We start from the raw sequence: 24,781 nt of genomic DNA, 5'->3' as shown, positions 1-24,781 counted from the left end.
TATAGCCCAAAGTATTAAGTGCTGGTGATGAAACTTATAAAATGTTATAGAAAACTGTTTGAAAGGACCCCAAGGGGAAAAAATCCCACAAGAAAACTATGCCCTATTTGTTTTTCAAACTAACTTCACTAAAGCAAATTCTTATGTCAAACTCCTGTCTTAATCTGCGCTGATCATCCAGGTATCAAAAGTACACAGAGACAAGCCACCTCCTAGCAATCTACAGTTTTTCTTACTGAGTTCTAACCCCAATCTGACACCAACCTCCTCATCAGCCTTGGACAAATCAGCTGAGCGGCTCCTATTTATCTACCTTTTGTGGGATTGTAAGGGAAAGTTAATGCTTATCGAGTGTTCAATAACAGAAGTGTGCACTTGTGCTCTGTGACAGAAGTGTGCACTTGTGCTTCACACAGTTTTACTGTTCCTAGTCCTACCATTTCCTCCCTCAATCCAAGCACTGATTTTTTCATTACCAATATAAAGGCAGGAATAAAGCCAGAACATAGGGCACTTTATGGTAGAGCAGTGCTTATAAAATTGCATTTCACAGCTTGCATGTGACAAGCACACTTGTCAAAACCTGGCTAACCTATATATTCACCCCCAAACAAGCTTCATGACCTTGCCATGCATAGTGACATACTGGAAAGGATTTAAATTTTTAATTGTTTGCTTAAGTAAACTTAAAAATTGTCCATGGCCCCTAGCTGTTTCTGAAAAAAACTCAACCCAAACCAGCAAAATCTTCAGATATATTTTATAGAATAAAAAAGCATGGAGATTGCAAACTGGTTTATATCCTTAATATTTGCACGATCATTTGTTTTTAATTTAGCTAAGATAAATAATTTTAAAAGTTTTCTCTTTTATAATGAATGTATGTGACAGTCTTTAAAAACTGGCAGTTTTTTCCTTCATGTATCATAATACCCGATTGTCTATTTTTTCCTCAGTGCAACTATCAATGTTGCACTTACCCAAAGTTCCCCAATAACATATGCTTGTATGTGCAGAGAATTAATTATAACAGGAAATCTGGATAAAACAGAAAAAGAAAGAAAGGGCGTGAATATTACTAGCAAAAACTTAAGAAATAAATTGCATTTGCTGTTCTCTACACAGTTTTCCTAGAAGCTTCAAAGATTCACTTACACAGTTCACTATGTGTAATGTTTTAGAATCTGTCAGAGACATTAAATTTGAATACCTTGACTCCTGAATTCTGCTGCCTTCACTAGCAGATACTTTTTTTCTTAGCTACCACCAGGATGGGTACATGGAGCTTCTCTGCTCAGAGTCTCCACCATAGCACTGCAGGATGCTACACGGAGTGAGTGCATGATGCCCCCCTTCAGGCTCGCTTCAAATTCAGGCTGACAACACTGTATATACAAAATATGCCCGATATTTTAAAGATTTCTTTGAAACCCTCATTACAAACAAATGAAAACAAATGTGAAAATTGGTAGAACAACTGTTGCCTTATATCACTTTCGCTTACTTCCCATCCATTAGGAAAACAATGTTTTTGGAAGCCATAAAATGAAAGCTATTCCTCACTGAAATGTCATGTCATCACATTTTCAAAAGCCTCCCATAGAAAGACAGAGATTTAAGACAACAGAGTAAAGTCTTTGCTCAATCCAATTGGCATTTAAATATTTTAATCAATAAAAGATGACAATTGGACTGGGCTAGATGCCAACTCCCTGAGAGCCATGCCTTTTGTCACACATATTTGCACCGCTGCGTTACTGAACAGTAGTAAATATACCAGAACAGTGAATGTCCGTGACACAATCTGAGAGCTGTATCAACTTAAAATCTTTACCTTCTACAGCAGCAAAAGGAGTAGCAGAAAATTAACAGCAAGTAATGATTTCCTGGACTGCACTGATTATGATATAATTAAGATGCATGTGATGAGACCCATTAGCTAGTAGAAAATGGCAACTGTGGGTTCTGTCTGTTTGCATGGGACCTGAAACAGTTAACAGTACTGGTATTTAATCATCATAACCACGATGAGGCAGGAAAAAAACCTCCTCAACATTTGTTTTCCCAATGGCACTTGGCAGATGAGCATATAGCAAGTGCATCTGCTGGAAGCGCTTACACTTAATGAGTCACTAACATTGGTAAGTTCAGTTCACATCTTTTAGTGCAAAAGAGAGAGACAGAAAGGAAGGAGTAGTTTTTAGAAGTTTTCTATTAGAAATCCAGTCTGAAAATGTCTGCTTAATTAGGTAGTTCTTTGCTCACCAATTGAGCAGTGCCTGAAAAATCTACTTGCTATTTTTCACAAATGAATGGCATCAAGGCAAAAAAAAAAAAAAGTGTCAGTAGTGTCTTTGTGAACCATGTAACAAAGTAATCTTTACTAGCAATACTCACATGGAGAATACTTCACTCAGATCTTTCTTCAGTTTCTTGGCAAGATTTCAAATTCTTCCAGGTTCCTTCAACACAGCTGTTCCTGTTGCCCTCGAGTGGGTAAAGTAAGCACTCTTTGTCAACAGTGAACTCACATTTTCTGCAGGCATTAGTCAGGCATGATGAATTCATGTATACCTCATGCAAGTTCTGCAAAGTGAACTATGTCCCCTATCCATAAAGGTTGATGAAAAATCAGTTTCTGATGAATTTCAGATGACTGCTTCCTCCATAAAAGCACATTTGGAAGGAAGACAAAAGGTTCAAAACCAACTGATCTTCACATGAGGCACATCTATAATCCTCACTAAAAGAAACATTTGGTTCTGTTATTTGTAAGAGCTGTCATCATGCCTGCTCAGATTGTCCAACCAATCCTGCTTACTGAGAAAGCAAAAATATTTTTGCTTAATAGCAACCTCAGCTGTGATGCAGCAATGTGTTCATTCTCTCATGATATTCAGGATGAATTTTCCTGCCACCAGTATTCCATTTTGTACCTGGCCACCTTTTTTTTCTAAACCAGTGCTCTGGTAAGAAACCCCAAGCAAAAGATACGTTCATGATTCCATGCTGAGCCAGTGTTCACTGAGTAGACAGTTCTAGGAAGCAACTGGTAGGTCAGTGCCTGGGCAGCAACATCCCAAAAACCACTCTTGGATTCTCCAACATCCAAGGCAAAGGACAGAGAGGGGCCCATCTTTAGGCCATATATACTTACAGGAGATCAGGAAGCCCAGTTTCAATCCAAGGAAAGCAATGACTTGTCTGAGGGGGTTTTAAAAGACTTTATTAGCTCCAGAATCTTATTCTCAGCACAGAGGCCCTATCATAAACCAAATTTTGTCATTCCAGATGTAAAGAGCCACAACTTGGGCTCTTGGCTTACTGTCTTTCAATGACTAATGAATCTCTCATGCTGGGGAATCTTTCTGTGTTTGGGAAACTTGCAGCTTTGTATTAGGAAAATAAGCAACATGGTTCATTGTACTACTTTGAGCAGCTGCTTAAGTGTTTTTTATTTTTTGCACATACCTCTTATGTCCACTAATAATACAAAGGCCTCAATCACTCTTGCCCGCAATTATGATGGTGAGACTGGCAGAGGGTCCTGGCTTAAGCACCTCTGGGTAGAGCAATGTTCAGCTAGTACAGAACTGGAAGATTTGTGCAATCTCAGGCAGTGCAGAGAGATGTGCTGATGACAGGAGTGATAACAGAACAAGCATGTAGGTGTAACAGACTTACAATTTGAAGCTTGTATATCTCTTGTTTTGCTAAATGCTTGTGGTGCAAGACTGGGCCATATTCAAGAAAAACTGAATGCGAAGAGGTTCAGTGACATCCCTGTATATAAGACAAAGTCTTTCTTGTTATTCTTCTGATAATGAAGGAACAGAATAAACCTAACAAGAAAAAACCCCACCACATTTCTATGAGTAAACAATTAAAATAGTCCTAATGCTTTGGAACCATATTGCCAAATGCCTGTCTTTGGATGGTCCTGACTCCAGCTTCTGCAGCAGGAAGAGCAGGATTGAAAAAACAAAACAACATAGGGAAGAATGCGAGAACACCCTGACACAAGAAGGACCCTTCAATAGTTCCTGTTCAATTTTCATCTGATTGGCTGCTACAGGCACAGCAACATTTATGTAGCTAATCTGTTCTTTTCTCTCAATAATCTGCACCAAAATGTTGCTTATACTTAGCTCAGTAATAGCTCTGGCCAACGAAAATGCAGGAACAGCAAGGACAGTACAGGAATTCAGTAGTACTGAGGAAAATTCTAATCCTACTAAATTTGGCAGCACAAATCTCTTATGTAACCTGTGATTTAGAGGACAGGCTGATCATCTGGGAATATTACTGTGTTCTCAGTACATTAAACAAAACTGACAATTTTCCATTACAAATTTTCTTTTGTTTTTCACTGCATAATATCTCAGGAAAGGCGTCCCATGCTTACAAAACATTTTCAGTATCAACAATATGCTTTTATATGACAATTCAATTATAAGGAGGGTGTATATAATTTTAAAAGCTACCTTTAAGTGCTTCTTTGCCAAGACTGCATTGAACAGTGGTACATCTCAGACGTTCAGGAGATGGCTTGTGATTTAAATTTAAAGCAATGAGACTCCAAAGGAATGCTTGGAAAATGAGTTTCTCTGAAAGTTGACTGTTACATCAGCATATTTTATAGATCTCAGGAACCGAAACTCTCACAAGGCTAAGAAGCTTTGAGGGCTACAGATGGAAGATCCTGAGCATGTACAAACCCTTAGAAAAACAAAACACTCTTTGTATCCACCATTAAAAAAAAGCCCACCAAAACAAACCCCATCCTCCTTTTACAACAAAAATACATTCTAACATGCAAAAGCAGCTGCCCAGTAATAGGGTACAGGCGTTTAAAAGCTCGATTCACAAAATAATTATAAACAAATATCATATTATTTAAATCCCTGTTCTTAATTCAGTTACAAAATGAGGTAAGAGTTCATTCAGTGCCAATATTTACAGAGTGCAATAAGCATTAAATTCATACCATGTATTCAAGAATTACAATGTCATGCTTTTGAAGTAGAGATACTGGCCAGTTTCAAGAAGACAAGAAAAGAAGTTTTATTCACAGAATAGTCAATCCTACAGCACACACCCATAAAGGGTGAAGAATTCAGAGAATATCAGAGAATCTGCCACCTGCAGTTGTCATACACTCCTTACAAGCACTTGCTGCAAAGCTTGAAGCCAATTATAGACATTTTCTTTTCCCCCATACAAAGGATGTGTCCATATACACTAATATTGGAATTCCTTGATGTGTTTGGAAACAAGTGGCCAGCACCAAGATATCGCCAGCTAGCTAATCCACGTACCTCCATTCAACTGTTGCAATAAATTAAGCTTTTAAAGTGAAAAGCAGCAGCATTCCTCTCTTCTTTTGGAAAACTCAGCCCACTCCACTATCCTGACAAAGCTTCTTAGTAAATATAAAATGCTGAAAAGAATGACCCCTGTAGCAACTGCAGGAAGCTAACACATTTGGAAGAAACGTGGGTGACAAATGCTCAATAATGCACAATTAAGGCTGACAGGAAATGTCAAACACCCCCCTTTAGAGGGCTACTTACAGTGCAACTACAGGGTGGCTTAACTATATGCACAACATTCTTCTTTTGGTCCCATAGAAAGAACAGTAATTTTTCAGTATCCAGTAGTCATGCAGTTTTCTCAGTAAAAATATGAGAGCAAAAGGAAACCTAAAACGTATTCACAGGGAAATTCCCATTGATAGTTTTTCTGTTAAGAGTTGAAAGGAAGTTGCAAAAGCAGGAGACTGCCAAGAGAAGGTTGCTGGGAGGAGTAAACACTTAATTAGGTTTAGTTAAAATGGCACCATGAATTAAGGAGTACCATTCTTTCCCCTTAAAATGCATGCAAAGTGAACACTTACTATGCTCCATAACAGAAATTACTTTCTTGTGTAGAAACTAAGCGAAGGACAAGAGAACTGCAGTCATATGCAGCCTCTGATGCTCAGAGATGCTCACTTCAAGTCTTGTATCAAACCAGTGCCAAAGACAAGGCAGCCTGCTTTCAGCTTTCAAATTTGACGTGTATATAAGCAATTATATCATCACATTCAAGAGCAAGTTTCAAACTAGGTATCTAAAAGCCAGACCAAATTAGGAAATTATGAGACTGAGACACTTAGAAATTGATGCTCATTATTTTATTGCCTTGGGCCACCAGATGCCACACATAAAGCCTCCCTGGAGGCTAACGAGGGAATAGGTGATCAGCCTGCACTGGGTTTGGCTGGGGTAGAGTTAGTTTTCTTTGCAGTGGCTGGTATGGGGCTGTGTTTTGGATCTGTGCTGATCACAGGGTTGAAAACGTAAAGATGTTTCTGTTATTGCTGAGCAGGGCTTATACAGAGCCAAGGCCTTTCCTGCCTGCAAGGAGACTGGGGGTGCACGGGAGGTTGGGAGGAGACACAGCTGGGCCAGCTGACCCCAGCTGACCAAAGGGATATTCCAGACCCTATGACATCACGCTTAGTATGCAAAGTGTGGGATGTTTGGAGTGATGGTGTTTTGTCTTCCCAAGTAACTGTTACACATGATGGGGCCCTGGTCTCCTGGAGATGGCTGAACACCTGCCTACCCACGGGAAGTAGCTAATGAATTCCTTGTTTTGCTTTGCTTGTGTGCGTGCCTTTTGCTTTCCCTATTAAACTGTCCTTATCCTATGAGTTTTCCGGCTTTTATCCTTCCAACTCTCTCCCCAGTCCTGCTGGTGGGGGAGAGAGTGGCTCCATGGGCGTGGCTGCTGGCTGGAGCTAAACCACGACAATGACAAAAAACTGGCAGGGCAACTCAGTAGACTTCAGTAGTTTAACAGTTTGTGGTATAACCAACTGTACTGTAGGCAGAAACAAAATTCAACAGGACAATTGCATTAAGATCTGAAGAGCACCGACATAATAGTTTGGACTGAGAGTAGTTATAAAAATGTACAGGTATAGAACTGAATGAAGATATTTTAATGAGGTGATACAAGCTCATATTTTCTACATCTATAAAATATAACTATGAAACAAGCAGAAGACTAGTGATAGGCCAAAAGAATAAAAGTGTTAATCTCAAAAATCTCTCTTATGATGGTAACATAGTTTCAACCTATCCACTAGGATCTTCTCATTCCCTTTGAACTGTATCGGTCGCTGCAAACCATTAGCTTGCAATATCAGCTAACATTAATGCTAAAACAAGAATCAAATATTATGTACATTCTTAGGCAAACAATCAGGCTGTCTTTAGCTCTCATCTCATTCCAAGTAACTGCATTATCTTCCAAAAAGTATTATCCACAAATTATTTTAGGGAAAAGTTACTGTACAAGGGCACAGAAGTTAAAGTTCATAAAAAGACTGCTCAACACAATTAGACTGAAGTTTGCTTGTAGTTCTTCGTATCCAAGACCTTCTTGCCACACATTGAGCAGATGCCTATAAGCGTACGAAAGGTGTGTAAATTATTTTAAAATTATTAAAATCTTCTTCAAAAACACATTTGTTATGTTTTGGTAAAGATTATTTTTTTAAAAAATTGTTCAAATGAGCTCTTATTGACATTCTGTGCATTTTCTCAACAGATACTGCAAAATTAGAAGTAATATTATGACTTCTAATACATATTAGTAGTTGCAGCATACGTGCAATACTGCCACTCAAGAAAGTAAGCTCTATTTTGAGAGCACTATGATTGACAACACTGCCCGAAGCCTCTGTAATTTGCTGGAATTCTGGAAGAGAGCCAGGAAAGGCTCACATCCAGCAAACAGGTAAAATTGGTGTATTGTTAATCCTTTTAAGTTCTGTAGCCAAACCAAGGCCTGAGATGGACAGAAAGTAGCAGGGCGAAGAAAATACAGAAATTTACTTTTTTCTCTTTCTCTTTTATTCCCTAGGTATTCTACTTTTTAAACTAGCCTACTGCTTTACCAAGATTAAAAGTTGGTTGTTCTGTGGGAGTTTTTTTGGGGGGGTGGATGAGTGTGGAGTGTTTAGTTTTTGGTTTAGGGGTAGTTTTTGTTTGGGTTTTCGGTTTGGGATTTGTTTATTGTTTTGTTTTGGGGTTTTTTTTGAGAACACTATTTAGAATTTTAGATTCAGTTATTATGAAAAGGGGAGAGGGGAGAAGGGAACAGAAAAGGGACTGCAACAATCAAATGGAGTTTTATAAAATCTAATTTTTTTTAACCTGAGAAAAATCAAACTTGCTAGATGATAGTTTCCTATGCAACTGCCAAGATTAGGTTTAGAGTTATTCTTCAAATCTACTGGTTCTGATACCAGAAACATTTTAGAAGAATCAGAATCACAGAATTACACAGGTTGAAAGGAATCTCCAGCAGTCTTTAGTCCTGCCCCACTCAAAACACAGCCAATTTGGATGAGGTTGGCTCAAGTCATCCTCTGAATACCTCCTTGTAGAGATTCCACAACCTCTGGTGGTGCCTGTTGGACAGTATTTGATCACTCTCACACTGAAAAATTGCTTTCCTTGTATGTAATTAGGAGTTTCCACATTCTAACCTGTGTACATTGTTTTTCATTCTGTTACTGTGCACCTCAGAAGAGTCTTTGTGTTCTCTGTGCCTTCTTATTAGTAGTCAAAGACAGCAATTAAATCTGATAATCTCATTTTAGCCTTCTGTTTGTAAGGCAAAACAAATTCAAGTGTTCCCCTTCCTACCTAGTTTCTAACCAAACTGGGGTATTTTGGTACTCAGTGAAACTCACCCTTTTTATAGGCACATCCTTGACAATAGTGAGACCCTGGCTGATGGACAGAACTCTTACAGATCCGACATATTGCAAACTTATTCTTTCCATAAGGATCAAACCTGGGGAAAAAAAGAAAAGTATTTGATTTATACACCTTGAAATTAAGTATTTCTTCTGCCTCATCCTAAAAAGTTTAAACCAGAGGACACAGTCAGAAACTCCAGCAAAACCTTTAATTTAGAAAAGGGTTATACAAGGATTAATTCTAATAGGCTGCACAGAGTATGCAGAAAAGCTCCCACTTTCCCTACTGCATTACAGACATAAACTTAACAAAAGCAGAACTAAAAATGTGTATTTTTATTAAAATACTACATGACTTTGAACTTAAACACCTTCCAGCAGCATCTTGCTCCCTTGCACAACAGGAAGTCCCTTGGAGCCTAAGGAAATGCTCAAGAGATTATACCAGCAATCTAGCACAGAAAATAAGCCTTCCCAGCTTCTCTCCTACAAAAGCATCAAACTCCAGCAATCCCAGTGAGAACTGCAGTAAAATACTTGTCCACACTCTATGACTGAGCAGAAAGCCCTCATGAAATATGTATTGACATATTTTTACCAACTAATAAAATATCACATATGTATTGACATATTTTTACCAACTAATAAAATATCACAATCCCCACAACTGGGGTTTTTTAAGCGTATTTTGGACAAGTTTTGAGTAGTTGCCCAGATGTGCAGGAAACAGGCCTCAGTTAGTTTGTTAATGGATGTTCTTAGCCAAAATCAGTATTAAATACTAACCTTGCCTTCTTTGAGGTCAATGCCTTGTTTTCATTTAATTTGCGGCCACCGCTTTCTACAGAAAGAATAAAACCATAAACGAATTAATTTCCCAGTTCCAAGCATACTTTAAAAAGCTTAGTTTACAGCTTTTACACTTGTGCAAAACATGTCACAGAGATAAAACATACAGCATAGCACTAGGGTGCAGGACAATGGAACGCTTTATACTCTGTTTAAATACTCTGTGTATCGTCATTCCATACAGAAAAAAAAACCCAAACAGACAAATTCAATACTGAAGAGTTTCGGGTAATAAATTCCCAATGCATTGAATCAGCATGGGAGGTAAACTATGTGAGTTAAGATTTAATCTGATTAGTAATGTAACATTTTAGCCTTAATATGATAAGATAGCTCAGGTGCCTGACTGGATTTATAATACCTCAAAAACAAGTGTTAAACCTCCCCGGGGTTACCTGTAGTGTTTCTTGCACCATCTTTCCATGTGTCAGGAGTGATCACCGTACCAAGCTTCTTCTCACCTATGTAAGGAGATATTACAAAGCAAAAAAAAAAAAAAATCAGAATCATACAATCAATTGGGCTGGAAAAGACTTCTGAGATCATGGAGTCCAACCTATGACCTAATACCACCCTGTCAACCAGACCATGGCACTATGTGTCATGTCCTCTCTTCCCTAAAATACCTCCAGTGACAGTGACTCCGTCACATCCTAGGCAGCCCATTCCAATGCCTAATCACCTTTCCTGTGAAGATATTCTTCCTAACATCCAGCCTAAACCTCCCCTGGCGCAGATTAATATTATGTCCTCTTGTTCTGTCACTAGTCGCCTGGCAGAAAAGGCTGACCCCCACCTGGCTACACCCTCCTTTCAGGTAGCTGTAGAGAGTGATGAGGTCTCCCTTGAGCCTCCTTTTCCCCAAGCTAAAAAACCCCAGCTCCCTCAGCCGCTCCTCGTAGGACTTGTGCTCCTGATCCTTCGCCACCTTCGTGGCTCTTCTCTGGACCCACTCCAGCGCCTCAACATCCTTCCTGAACTGAGGGGCCCAGATCTGGACACAGTACTCGAGGTGCGGCCTCACCAGTGCCGAGTACAGACGGACGATCACTTCCCTGGTCCTGCTGGCCACACTATTCCTGATACAGACCAGAATCATCTAAACTATGCTGCGCTAATACGTGCCACAGGCACTGCCCATGGAATGACAGCTCACACAGGGCCCTTCCCGGAACCGCCGCCGCCCGGAATCCGCCTCGAACAACCCGGGACCCGCAGCTGCTGCTCCGCTCGGGGGCCGGCCGGGACCCCCGCAGGAAAAGAAAGGCAGAGCAGGGCAGGGCAGGGCAGGACCCCCCCGCACCCCCCGTCCCCCGCACTCACACTTCTCGCACACCATCTCTGCCCCACCACAACAAGCCGCCGCTTCCGACACCGCCCCGGATCTGGCGTCGGGTCCCGCCGCCTTCCGCTGCCGGGCGGCCCCGGGCGCTCCCGGTCAGAGGCGGGAGCCGCGCCACCGCCCCTCACCCCGCAGGGCCTGGGGCTGCTGCTCCCGGGGGCTGCCCTCCATTTTTTTAAAGTGATTGACGTTCTTCTGACCCAAAAGCCAGGCTCAGGGTTCTGCCCGGTGTATCACGGCTAGGGAAGATGTTGCCCTGTGGCGCTGCCGCCGCGTTTCCGTAGCGGGTTAACTCGGTGTCCTGCGGGTGGTCCCTTCCCGGGGAACACGATGAAAGAGGCAGAAATCAGGAGGCTCCTGGCTGCCAACCTCCTCTGTGCGCTGTCGATTGTCCTGACGGCGGTTGTTCCGTCTTTCTTCCTGGAGGGATTCACGGTGCTGGGAACGCACCTCACGTGGCTGTGTGTTTGTTCTGTCTGTGTCGGTACCCTTAATGTAAGCTTGCACTTAGTCCTTAAACCAAGTCAGTCTCCTAAGAGAAGTTCGTTTGCTCAAAAGGTAAGATTTGTTTTTATTCTTAAGTTGCTACCAGACAATACAGAGGGGAATCAAATTCTCTGAAATAATCCAGTGAGAAAGAAAAGACACTTTTTGGTGGTGAATTCTCATTTTCCATGAATGAGCTGGGTGTAGCACTTTTTGAAACGAGTTTTTCAGTATTTTCATTATGTTAAACTTTTTCTATCATCTGTACATAACCTGTTTGGGTGAGTGAGTCTGTGCTTTCCTTTTTCTTGTCAGTGCATTGCTGTTTGTAGTCCCAACAATTTGCATGGTGGCAAAATCTGACAAAATTGAACGGGCACAGAACTCCTTTCATAGTCCAGGCCTTGCTACTCTTCTTGATTAGTGGGTATACCAAAAAGACATGTCATCACACGCTTCTTGTGTGTAGTTGTAAGTTCCTTCTTTAAAGGAAGAAAAAATGCTTTTTAGAATCTGAGACATAAAAGAGACAGTAGCTCATTACAATTTAAACAAAGTTGGCCAATTTAAAAAAGTTATGTGGAAAAATATTAAAATGGCTACGTTTCCTTGAATGATGAAAATTTCGTACAGAAAAATCTAAATTTGGGAGACATTATTTGTAATTACAGTTTGCAACAGGGAATGTTAAAGGTACAAATCCCAGTGAAGTAAGTTTGAACGTCAGGAATTTGGAGCAGCACACAGCTTGCTCAGGAGTGGGGGAATGCATCAGTCAGAGTTTTGAAGTCAAGTGCATAGTCTCACACTCCAGACTTGCTGAGTCAGACAAGATGTAGTGCTCTGATGTGGTGTTTCTTAAACATTCAAGCAAGCATCTCAGAAAGCAGTATCTTTGTATGCGAAGCTTCTGTGTAGTTTTGCTGACTGAGGAGGATGTGAAATGCACAAAACCATTACGGAAAACATGTATTTTAACAATCTGTGATATAAAAATGAAGCATGCTCCGTGTTCTAGGTGAGGTTTCATCTTAGACTAGTATAAGGAGTAAATATAGAAAAAAGAGTTAAAGGGAAATTATGGAATTGCATTGGTGACCTGATCAGAACAGACCTAATCAGAACTATTTATCAAGTGTGTATGCTTCTATATGATATAGTGAGTACCCAGAAACTGTTGTTCATAGAAAGTTATGTGTTTTGCAGATTTATAGAAAGTCTGGATATTTCGTAAATGTATTTGGAATTTAAGATGCCAAGTTCAAAGTGTAGTGTGTTTTATTTAATGTCATTTTGATTCTGAATGTTGCATATTTTTTTATATTGCATCTTTTCTTGCTTTTAAATATTTTTTTCACTTTCTGTGAGAGTTGCCTTTTAATGAGTGGACATGACAGTCAGATGCAAAGCAGAAATGTAAAAATATCCAATAAAATTACTTCTGTTTATCCTGTCATTTCTGGTTATATTTTTTGTACTTTTGCCTTATTCTAAAGGGTTGCATGAAAAAAGTTTTAGATGGAGTGTGATCATTTTTAATTATTTAAACATATGGAAAACTGTTTTTAAATATGTCATGCTATTATACTGTGTTCTAGCTGAATTTAAAGAAGAAATTAGAGTACTGTGCTCTTGATAAGATGTAGACTGTGTATGTTACTTATGTTCTTCTTTGAAACATTATTCTGATATTTTATTGCTCTTTTTTAGATATCCAGATTTCTAAAATGCTGTATATACTTTTTCATGTCTTGCATACTGTTTCATGCGATTATTGTTCTTTATGGAGCACCTCTCATAGAGTAAGTCAGAAGACCCTCTCTTTCTCTAAACATTCTAAGGGACAGTTCTCCTTGCAGATATTGGTATAAGTACTTGTATGTTTTCTGGTACACTGGAAGTTAAAGGATAAGCCCTGGCTGGGGGAAGCAGGGTGGCTGCTTGGGTTTTGGTTGGTTGGTTTAATTTAGTTTCATTGTTGTGTTTTTTTGTTTGCTTGTTTGTTTTCTTAGAAGCTAGCTCTTACAGTTTTGTTTGGAGAAGTCTTGTTTACAAACAGCTTCTTTTACTTCAATATTTACCTTAAACATACAGGCACACACATTTTTCAGTGTTTCATTTAGTCATTTTCCCCATAAGATTCTAAACCACACATCTTGCATGTCTTTCGTCCTTTTGATATTAGTGTTTTAACTTTTAGAAAGTTTTATAAAAAGAAAAAAAGTAGAAGTATGAAGCAATCTGATTTTTGAGAGATACACTAAGTTACTGACTAATAATAACATCGTGTAGTTTCATTTCATGGCTACTTTCACAACACCAAACTAGAAAAATAAATGGAATAATTAAGTAAATGTGCAAGTATATTTCAAGTTAGAACTAATGCTGTATATGAGATACAACTGTGGTGTTTTAAAAATGTTACAGATATTGGGCATTTAAATAATTACTGCATTTCAGTCTTGAAATAACAGCAGAACTCTCTCCAATTTTCTTTACTATTCTACAAAGCAAGAAGAAAATATTTTATTCTTCTACATGAGGTTAAGAAAGCACTTGTGCTTTCACAAGTTGACTTAGAGGTTTTGGGTTTTTTCCCTAAATCTTGGAACTCTTAGAAAATTAATAACCTACCTCACTTAATTTTGTAATATTCTTTCTTCGTAGGTCAGTTACTGAGACATTTTTGTTTGCAGTTCTCCTGTCTACCTTTACTACTTTACAGTGCTTGTGTATTCTGGGACCAAACATACAAGCATGGATACGGGTATTTAGTAAAAATGGGTAAGTGGTAATCTAAAGTTTCTGATTTAAACCCTAATAGAAACAGACTGAATTGATGTAAACAATACTTCACAGAAATTTCACAGAATATTCTGAGTTGGAAGGGACTCACAAGGATCAAGTCCACCTCTTAAGTGAATGGCCCCTACAGGGACTGAATCCACATTCTTGGTGTTATTAGCCCCATGCTCCAACCAACTGAGCTAATTTCAGGGTCAATATATAATGGAATATTTTGCAAAGAAAAGAAAACTTCCTGAATGATGGGCGGTTTTCATGTTTGTAATTACAGGCTTATGAAAGCTTTTCCGACAAAGACAATTATTATTTATTTTGAAGGCACTGATTTGGAAAACTAGCTTTTTATTTTTGGTGTCCAGACACTAAATCTCACTTTGTATGTGTTTGAAGGAAGTGAAGTGTCCAACACACATTTTACTGGACTGCACATTGTGCAGTCCTGTATGATGGTTGTCAGTAAAGAGGAGACCTGACACTGAGCTGAGGGAGAATATTGCACATGATCCAATAGTATCTTTGTAAAAACAACTTTTAAAGCAGGAATAGCAAGCCAAAACAAACGCTGTTTTAAACTTGAATATAATGGTGGAAGTGATACAGAATATACAGTGGTCTGAAGTATGTAATCTTTACCCATGCTCTTCAGATTTCAAAAGGAGCTTTTTTAGTGTCAGAGTTTTCAAGCATTAATTTTTTCAAGAGGATGTTTAAAGTAAAATGAGCCTTTTAACCGCATTTTCACCTCAGTGACAGCCATGGCATTAGCATGTATTGAGGATAATGTATTTTTCAGAAGTATTCTATCTCTTCTGCCTTTTTTCATTCAAAAAATAATAGGATTGTTGAAAGACTGGGACACTGAAACATAAAGAGGCTCCACACATGCTTGAGATTTAATAAGATATTAGTATTCATCCCCTTTTAATAGTTCATAAGAGTGAAGTCTGATCTCAGAAGAAAGTGAATGTATTATGGTGCTGACCTATGGAGTTACTTTTGGTTTGCACTCCTGTAGAGGAGGACAAAACTAGACCTTTCACAGTACTTTCAGGTATTGACTTCTGGTTTATCTCAGTTCTCAACTTAGTGAAAAATATCTTGAATCCTTATTCAAGTCATTTATTCTTGTTTATTTGCAGTGGACGGGTTGAATAGACTGTAAGAAAAGCATGGAGTTGTTTAGCTAAAACAAATCACTGCTGATTCACTTAGTCATCTTTGGAGGTTTTGCAACTGGAAATAATAGTTGAATTGAAGGAACAGATGTTTGACAACATCAGTCTGTCTTTGTGCCAGGTTAGATTTTGAATGCCTATCAGTTTCTTTCTTTCCTGCTCTAGATATTAAGTATTATTCAGTACAAGTATTGCATTGGAAACAATTGTCTTGTTTTGACATTTTTGCTGTGATGACTTGTACATACTTCTTACTAGTGACCCATGTGACATTAGCTGAGTAAAAGGTCTATTATTTTTGATGTTTGTTTACTCTAGACTTTGAATGAAAATAGATTACAAAGGAATATTGTAGCAATTTTTTATGGATTGTAGCAAGCTGCTCTTTTAAAAATAATCCCATGTTTTTTCATTTGACCTCATAAATGAGTTGGAACTTCTTGTGTCTAGGCACGAGATGAGTGTAGATGTGATTTATTAAAAGATTGTCTCTAACTTAACCACGTGGAATGAGGTGGGACTGGTTAAATGGAGGAAAAAGATGGTTAGGTAAGATCAACACAACTGCTTGCTTTGAAAATAGAACTTAGGGAATTGAATTGCTCTGGAAGAGCAAGCTTGAAAGACTGATTAAGTGTATAGCTTAGTATAAAAAAATAATGTATTTTAAAAATACCTGAATGCAGTTTAGACTTAAGTAACCACTGGCATTTATTTTTGTTACTCTTATTTGCCTGTGCAATATTTTTAAGATCAAAATGTGCTTGTGCTATTATCTTTGCAGAAAGACAGAAAAAGACATAGAAAAAGAAAGTTTATCTTGATATACCAAGTGTAAATAAGTAACAGACACTAATTACCTAGTGCTGTTGCTCTGGATGGCTTTGTGCTACGTTTAAGGAGGTTTAGTGTGAAAATATTGATGCTCCTAATGGCTTATCACAGGACTATTCATAAAGTTAAATTCAAGTAACTTGTATGCAACCTATTACATCATAATGGCTACGGTGTAACCCAGTCAGTCTGATTTAAATATTCCATGAATAATCTTGCAAAGTGGTTTTTTTTTTCTGTAGACATGCTTAGCTTTTTCTGTTTCTACTTGTAGGATTTGAATGTGAGTCACTAGTAGTAAAATCACTTCCAATAGGGTTACTGCAAGATTAGTCTTAAAAGTGCCCTTGTCTCTAGGAGCTGGATTACATGTACTGTCTCATGATAACATGCAATCTGTAATACTGTGGATTTATTATTCGTATTATAATAGTTTGGGTGGTTGGTGGGTTGGAGGGGAGGTGTTGCTTGGGTGGGGTTTTGTTTTGTATACATGAAACACAGCTGTAGCTCAGCCAGAAGATTGCACACACTCCACATTTTTCAGACTAAATACACTTTGGAATTGTCCAAAAATGAACAAAATAGATTTTTTTTTTTAAATACTTTATTTTAAAAAATTCAAACAAATTGTCTTACCCTCACATTTATGTGCACATAAAATATAGTAAGAAAAAAGTAAATAGTAAGAGAAAAGTAAATCTGTGTATTCTGTATCATAAAACCTTCCATTCTTATTAGGCTGTAAATAGGGCTCTTTTCACTAATTCTGCATTTGGGAAGGGGTGGGGCCATGCCAGCAACTCTGGACCCCTTATTCTGACATCTAATGTTGTGACTGATGTCAGTGTCATGGCATTGATCATATCCAATCATGTGCTGCTGTAAGCAGTTAGAGGGAAGTAAAAGCTACAGAAGGGTTATCAGCTTTCAATTGCTGATTTTTGGGGGGCTTCTTTTGGGGACTGTTTATTTCAAATCTCTGGTTTGAGAAATTTTGTTGAAATCTGTGATATAATAGCAATTATAAGATGTTACGTCGGTAGGAAATAGATTTTAAATTGGAGATCACCAAAAAAATATTATAAACCTATGACTTTAGGGCTCCTTACAGTTTTTATTACCCCTATTTTATCACTTGGTTTGTGAATGGCATACTCTTACAGACTTGAAATGTCCCATGTAAAGGTAGGCATCATCACACATCAGAGGCTGATTAAAATTTTAGTCCTGCTGCAGCCAAAAATTCCAAATCTTGTCTATGCAGAAGGTGTCTTAGAAAATTATTTTATGTTAGCTAACCTCTTAATTCAAACATTATTTAAAGCTGCACTTAATGTATTGTGTTATTTAAAGGGGTTAAATAATTATTCTGTGCTTCAAAAGACCTTTCTGACACTAGTGTTCATTTATTATCTTAAATATTGCTAGTTTTGCCTGCGGGTTATCTTAGTTGTAGTTTATTCATGGTTGAAAAATAAACCTGTAAAATACAAAGTTTTTAAACATTGCTGCAGTTGTTAGCCTCATGCAAAGAAGTTTATATGAGAAGTTTATGTGGTAGGCTAAAGAATACCTGCAAAAATCCCAATAGGTGTCATTCCATGAAGAAAAGGCAGTAATTGAAACACTGTTCCTTCGGGATAATTCTGGAGGACAAGTCAGGTTGTCTTTAAGTAACCAGTGCCCCTCCTTGCTGCAGAGTGGTTGAATTAGCAGCTGAAATAGTTGCCAAACTACCAATGGCTGTTTTCCACTTGGGCACTGTGCCTTGCTAATTGTGTTGTTTTGCTTTTGGACTCAGTCTGATATCTCCATATGGTACAGCAGTATCTGGTTAATCTGACACACACATAAGTTGTCTTGTGGGGGATAAATGTACCTCGGTCAGTCCTAGGTATGTTCTGCTGGCTCTTTTGCTCCTTTTAGGCTGTAGTGAATGTTCTCTTCCCATCCTGCCTCACAGCTCTCTGCTCAATTATTCAGCTTCTGAAAATAATTCATAATAATTTTCTATATGCAGATTCCTAAACAGCTTTACAGTTACATCAGGACCTTTCCCTTTAAGAAAAAAATGTCAGGCTGGTAGTATTGTGGAGTGTAGTAAGTTAAAGGGATGGGTTTGTAGAAGAAACAGTTTTGCTCAAAATGCCAGTGCACTCTCAGTATTATAGTCTATTAGACGTTTATTTTGCAAACAATAAAGAATGTTTGCTTTACACTTGTGAGCTGTTTGGTCAATAGCAAATGCGGCAGTGACTTAGGTGTACTCAGAAGTAAAACGAAATTTAAGAATCTTCAAAACAAGGTGTTCCTGTCACACAACCTAAAAGGCATATGCAAAGTTCAGAGTTTACTATGCATCCAGTCTTTGAGCCATAAAAATGCACATCTTTTTTCATCTGTTAGCTAAAGCTAGGCGTGTGTTTATAATCTGAGATGTAGCAAACTTACGATTCAGATTGCTTACTGTACTGATTTGGAGCAGGGATTTCAACTGGTTCTCCTGTCTCAGAACTGTGCCCTGCTGTGTTCTGAACTTCTGTTGCTCCTGTTTTTTAATTGGCACCAAGCACTCAAATGTTCATGGCTTGAACAAAGCAAAACAATCATTTGATAGACTGATGACAGTAACTGCTCATCTGTTAAACAGAAATCCAACTTCTCCAAAACTTCTGAAGTGAGTAGGAGTAGAAGGCTTTAAACTGAGAACTGAAGTCATTTAACATCTCTTATGATATATGTGCCATGGCTGGGAATTCAGGGGTTCTTTAGTGTGCAATAAATTTATCCTGCAGTCAGAGTACTTGAACTTGGATGCTCTGTTGCTGAAGGGCTGCAATGTGCAGGTTACACTTATTTGCAATGTTTCTTTTCAGTCGACAGATATTTGCTTTGGAATATTCTCATAGTGGACTTCTGTTTTAAATTTCAAATTGTTGTAGTCATTGAATAATATGTCTACACCATAGAGTACTTTGTGACTGTGCTTGTGCTTTTCTGTACAATCCCATACTACCCTTTCATGTCTGCCTCTCCCTGAAGTGCACACAGTGTCATTGAGATATATTTATTTGCTCAGCCAAACAGTGTTTCAAGCTCAATAGGAGTATTTCCAGGGAAAATAAATTAGCTTTTGCAGTAAACATCTCAAGAAGAAAAAAATAATCTCCTGAATGTGTGGTATAGAAAGATTGTAATTATAGCTAAAATGTGCAACTTAAATTTTAAATATAATTTGTGTGTCTTAGGAGAAACCTGCGTGCTACTTTATCAAATATATGAATTTTTATATCTATTTTTAGTCTCGAAAATCTCGGGAGAAATCAGATCTAACATTCTGACATGGTAACTTCAGCTGCTGTTGAAAACTTGCAATATGCTGTTTTTACAGAGCTATGTCCATCTGGGAAAGCAGTCTACAGATTACTACTGTATGCAGTATACTTGGAGCTTGGTTTGGAGCATTTCCTATTCCTCTTGATTGGGATCGGCCTTGGCAGGTTAGTATGTGCACCCTTCTAATAAATATTAAAAAAATATTAATATTCTGGATTTGCACGCTACACAAAATTGCTCTGAAGCTTTACAGGTATATTGGATTTACTCAGAAACTGTTCCTACAGAATTATGCCAGACATTTAAAAAGTCATTGGAAGCATTTGTGCTTACAGTGTAAGGAATTAAAATGCAATATTTTTACCTCTTAATAGGTTTGTTACAGATTTATGAGTGTCTGTTGCATGCAAATTTTATCATGAAATAGATCTCATCCAATAAGGATTTTGATCAAAAGAAGCTAGGCAAGCAGGAGGAGAAATGTGAAGTGATGAAGATGGCTCAAGTTTGCCTTCAGTCTGGTAGCTTTTATTGTTCATGGGTAGGGAAGGAAAGATACTTTCCTAGTGTTTTAGCTCCCCTCTGTCTTCCATAAAAGCACTTAACAGAATGCATTTTAAATGGATTTGGATTGATTTGTGGAAAGTGTGTGTCCCAAGCACTGTACTAAACACTTCTGATTTCAAGGGAAGACAAACATTAAACTTTGTAGTTGGACAAGAAAAAATATGAAGCTGGCATTGCAGATTATGTCTTTATAAATTCAAATGTTTGCGCTATTTTCTTAATATGTTTTTTGGCACGGAGAAAGGATTAAATGATGCATAATTGAAGTCTGCAACTGCCATAAAATAATGGCACTAGTAACAATTCTTCCTAAATGTTCTCAGTGGATACGTTCTTTCCTGTGGTTACCAAACTCCTACACTCTTAGCTGAGGAGTACCTCCCAGGCCTCTTCTTAAGCAGATGGTTTCAGGAATCAGTGTAACAGGCAGAGGCACTTTCCTCTGTGATATTGTAGAGATGTTGTGGCTTACAGGTGCAATGGAAATCTGTCTTCCATAAGTAGCTAACAGCCTGCTTTTATGCCACCAGGCTTTCATTGCAGTAGCATAATGAGACATTAAAATTTGTATTTCAGAAATAATACAGGACTGGTTTAATACTTTAAGTAAAAGTATCAGGTTTTCTTCCCTAAAAACACCTGGTTTTACTCTTGCAAGATGTTTTGCTACCAAGCTGACATAGGTGTGTGTTGGCACTAGTTAATTGTTGACAGACGTGAATGTAACCAAAAAATCAAGGGATTCATTGAAATGCAATCTTGTTTCTTCTTCTGAAGTCTTATTCGCTTCCCTGTTCTGATGAGCGGCAAGCACTTTTCCTTGCTCAGCTAGGATTTTAAAATAGCACGTCACATCTGGCAGGTTTTATTTTATTCTGAAAATGTCAGACTTCACTGTATATAAAAATTTCACCTTTTATGCACCAATGATATAAGGAAAATTTGGTTACTAAGTCAGGGGGCTCTGTTTAACAAAACAAAGACACTAATAGTTGAAGACAGGTATCTTAGGTACAGTTAATTTTTTACTTTTTGTCCATTCCCCCATCTTCCCATAGTGGGAGAGACAAGTTTGGTAATGGTCTGGCAACTTTTTCTGTTTAAAAACTCTTCCAAGTCAATAAAGGTTAAACATGACTGATGAAAGTTTAGCTCTTAATCTATACTTAGGACATCTAAAAAGATATGATCTGACTCCTCAGAACAGCAAAGCACCTGCAGAAACCAAACTTGTCACTAGCTGTTTCTGGGCATGAATGCTCCTCAGAGACTTCAAGCAGCAGCAGAAACTCTGTGTCTGCACTTCCCTTTTCCTTCACCATCTCCACCCTCATTTCTGACATACTCCTGATACCAAAGTTAGCAGGGGAGAGTTTCTGACTCTTAAGTCCTGCATCAAAACAATTTTCTTCTACCTAGGTCTAGAGCACTTGCTGCTGTGTTCTTTCCCTTAAGTTCCCCTCATTCTTCCCCATCCTCACTTCTCCATCTTTCACCTTGTAGAGTTTTAATCAGTGGGGTGGGGGAAGTAATCTTGTGTTCCATTTTGGGTCTGACCTGCTTGATCACTACGTTAATCATCACATGAGCAGTTTGAGAGCAGCCATAGAGAAGTTTGCTTATCAGTCCTGCAGGCTGCTGCTCCAGCAGTCTTTGAAAACTGCAGTTTTAAGTGCTAATTTTTAAAGATCTGCTTTATTAGGGAAGATGAAAGAAGTTCTTGTTAAATTTAATGTAGTTTTTAAAAGTCCAATTGTCTCAGAAAGCAACACAGTGAAGCACCAAAATGGTAACAGATCTTCAAGACAGAAACAAGCTGAGCTACACTATGAATCACTTTCTTTGGGAAAACACTGAACTTAACACAACAGCTGATGTCTTTTGTCTTTCTACTCCCACTTAGTGGTATGGAATTCAACAACCCAGGTATTGCATGTAGTAGCTGCATTGCTGTCTCTGAAATCTTCAGAGCCAAGAGACATTTCTGTTGTTCTTCAGAAGTTCGCCAGGCAGTAGCAAAAAGCCCCTTTTTGCAAGACTGTTCCTTTTTCTACCTGATGTCAGGTGATTACAGAAACTCTAATAGTAAATTCTTTCACTGTAACAATAAAAGAGGAGAGGTGCTTTCTGTGTTGTCTTCAGCCTAAGACAGGGGAAAGAAAAATAGTTCTCATAATGGATTCTGCTGTTCTTGCAGATCTGTTTAGTTTGGGAGAATATTTTTAATGCAGATTGCCCATCCCCTGATTGATCTAACTTCTGACTTACTGAACATAAAAATACCTGTACATATAATTATACATGTACAAATACCTATGCATACAAAAATACCTGCAGGAAGTAGTTATTATTTAAATAATAATTTTTAAAATCGCCCCAAAATACAAGAATTGATAGAACTTAATCTGGCTGGATATGCTTAAGGGAACACCTACAGATTAGGTCTCAGGCAAGGTCTGAAAAAAATCATGTAGATCTTAATGTAGGCTGAAAAGTAATCAAAACCCAGTCAAAACCAAATTACTTCTAGGCATCTGCATGAGTAAAGCATTAAGCTGTCGTGCTTCTGACATCAGCTGTTTCTCTTATTAGCGTAAAAGCAGAGAGCTTGAGGATTACAATTTTGCATTTACCCTTCTCCTATCCAAAAAGAGACTCAAATGGAACAGCTTAGTCTTTGGACTCAAGACCAGCTTTTGAAATAAGAACAAGTTTCATAAGTGATTATTTTCCTTTTTGTGTTTTAGACTTTGTGTTGTAAACTTCCTTTTTTTTTTTTTAATCTGTAGTGGAAATGGTTCGGCTCTAAAGCAGAAAATGTGGTTTAAATCTTATTACATGAGCAAGACTAAAGTGGTATTATAATTTTAGAGAGCAGTGTTAAGGCCATTAAGCCTGTTTATTGCAAAATCTGGTTCTGATGTTTGTACTGGTTATGGTTAGTATTTGTGGTGTAACATGATGGAAACAGTGTTTGTACTTTTAGCTTCAGACAATTCATTATTGGAGGAGTGTTGCAGACAAGGTGAAATTGGTACTACAAGAATTTGATGGATCAGCAATAATTGAGAAATATCACATGATAAAGCAAACCAAAGGGTTGCTGCTGCCACCCTTGTGCTTTGTAGCCCTAAAATGCCAAAAGTTGTCAAAAACATGTAATATCCAGCAGGTACAGAAATGTGCTGTGATTGTGGAACGAAAAGTGCTATTGCTGTTGATTTAGCTCTGTTAGAACAAAAAGTTAAGCACTGTGTCTTGAATTGGTATATTTTTTCACTTAATCAGGATTTAGCACTTGATCAGATCTAGTGTCTACACTTCACATTGTAAATTGTCTACACTTTAAACCATTACTTTAAAACTCAACCTTTAAATTAATGTAGTCCAGTTCAGAAAGTGGAGTATGTAAAGCCACTTCTGTTAAGTCTGTTTTGTTCATAGAAATGGCTTCAAATGAAAATGGCCTGTAGTCGCTCACCCAAAGCAAACAAGAGGCTGAAGGGAGTACTGAGAATGTGGGAATTTCAATAGAGGATTGAATAAAGCTGATTGCACTGTTCTGTAAGGCAGTCTTGTCTGAATTGCCACACTGATATATGTTGCAGTTCTTCTGCTGTCACTTTGTGTCCTTCAAAGAAAAAGCAACATTTTTCACTACTCTGTTTCCCTGTCCTTGGCTGGCTGTACTGGGACTAGCATCTTTTCCTGAAATCTTAATAGAAGAACTGAAAAATTCTGTGGTAGTCATTCCTTTACATCATGGTTGAGACATATCAGTGGAAGCTGAGAAGACTGTTGTACTACTACCTATATCTTACCTGATCATAAAATCAAATGTCAATGCCTTCTGTGTCTTTCACTAGAATTTCTTTCTACTTCCAAGTACTTCAGAGTTCTGTGGAGTAAACCTGATGATGAATTCCATACTAAGAGTTCCAATTCATGTGCTAATGGCTAAAACCCAAATAGTACTTCATGCTGAGTTATTCATAAACCAAAGAAAACATACCTGTTCTTTACACATACCTCTTGTGACATGCAACAAAACCGAGATAAATACAGATGTCTCAGAAAATCTTCACTTTATTTTTCCATGTTATGTTTGAAAAATAATGCATACAGGGGATATTCAGATTAGTGGGCCTGTCTACATTTAAAAGTAATAATGTAAAATGCATTTTTTTTAGCGTATAACAACTTTTATGCTAAGTAAATATTGCTTATTAGGAACAGAGTATTGTTTTGGAAATAAAATAACACCAGTTATCCGAATAATGTTTCAGAATGGACATGAAAAATATATTAAGCATTTCTGTTAGAAGTATAAAATATATTGCTGAAAGCCAGTTGATATCCTGATGACTCATTGGTTTTTATTATTCTGTTGTTGTTCTTAAAGCAACTTTTCAACATAATCTGGCCATGCATATTGCTCCTCTGCTAGTTTTAAGAAAAATTTATTTTGCAACTGCAAAACAGTTGGTCAGGGAGGCCTAGTCTATGGTTGTTCCTGGTTATAGGTCTGCAGAATTCTGCTTATCTCAGACAAAGGTAAAGATAACTGCTTTACAGGAATGCAGGTTAGTCCTCCAGTAGTTACATTTCTGTATTAAATAAAAAAAC

At 38.0% G+C, this 24,781-nt stretch overlaps 2 protein-coding genes across 2 annotated transcripts in view; one reads left to right on the top strand and one right to left on the bottom strand.

Moving 5' to 3' along the window:
* Positions 1–5,039: 5,039 nt before the first annotated feature.
* Positions 5,040–11,047, bottom strand: CRIPT (CXXC repeat containing interactor of PDZ3 domain). Its single transcript, XM_032683418.1, has 5 exons — positions 10,931–11,047; positions 10,003–10,068; positions 9,545–9,599; positions 8,750–8,853; positions 5,040–7,453 (listed from the first exon to the last, which is right to left on the bottom strand). Exons 1-5 carry the CDS (start codon positions 10,944–10,946, stop codon positions 7,389–7,391), a joined length of 306 nt encoding a protein of 101 aa, XP_032539309.1. The 5' UTR covers positions 10,947–11,047; the 3' UTR covers positions 5,040–7,388.
* The window catches only part of PIGF (phosphatidylinositol glycan anchor biosynthesis class F), a 19,828-nt gene continuing 6,054 nt past the window's right edge, over positions 11,008–24,781 (top strand). The window contains exons 1-4 of the mRNA XM_032683414.1: positions 11,008–11,507; positions 13,146–13,237; positions 14,103–14,219; positions 19,644–19,752. Coding sequence (XP_032539305.1) covers positions 11,280–11,507; positions 13,146–13,237; positions 14,103–14,219; positions 19,644–19,752 — 546 coding nt within the window. The 5' untranslated portion in view covers positions 11,008–11,279. The remainder of the gene's footprint in view (positions 11,508–13,145; positions 13,238–14,102; positions 14,220–19,643; positions 19,753–24,781) is intronic.

The sequence above is a fragment of the Chiroxiphia lanceolata genome, chromosome 3 (genome assembly GCF_009829145.1).
Source record: "Chiroxiphia lanceolata isolate bChiLan1 chromosome 3, bChiLan1.pri, whole genome shotgun sequence".
Classification (NCBI taxonomy): Eukaryota; Metazoa; Chordata; class Aves; order Passeriformes; family Pipridae; genus Chiroxiphia; species Chiroxiphia lanceolata.
This window is presented reverse-complemented; position numbering and strand designations above follow the sequence as displayed.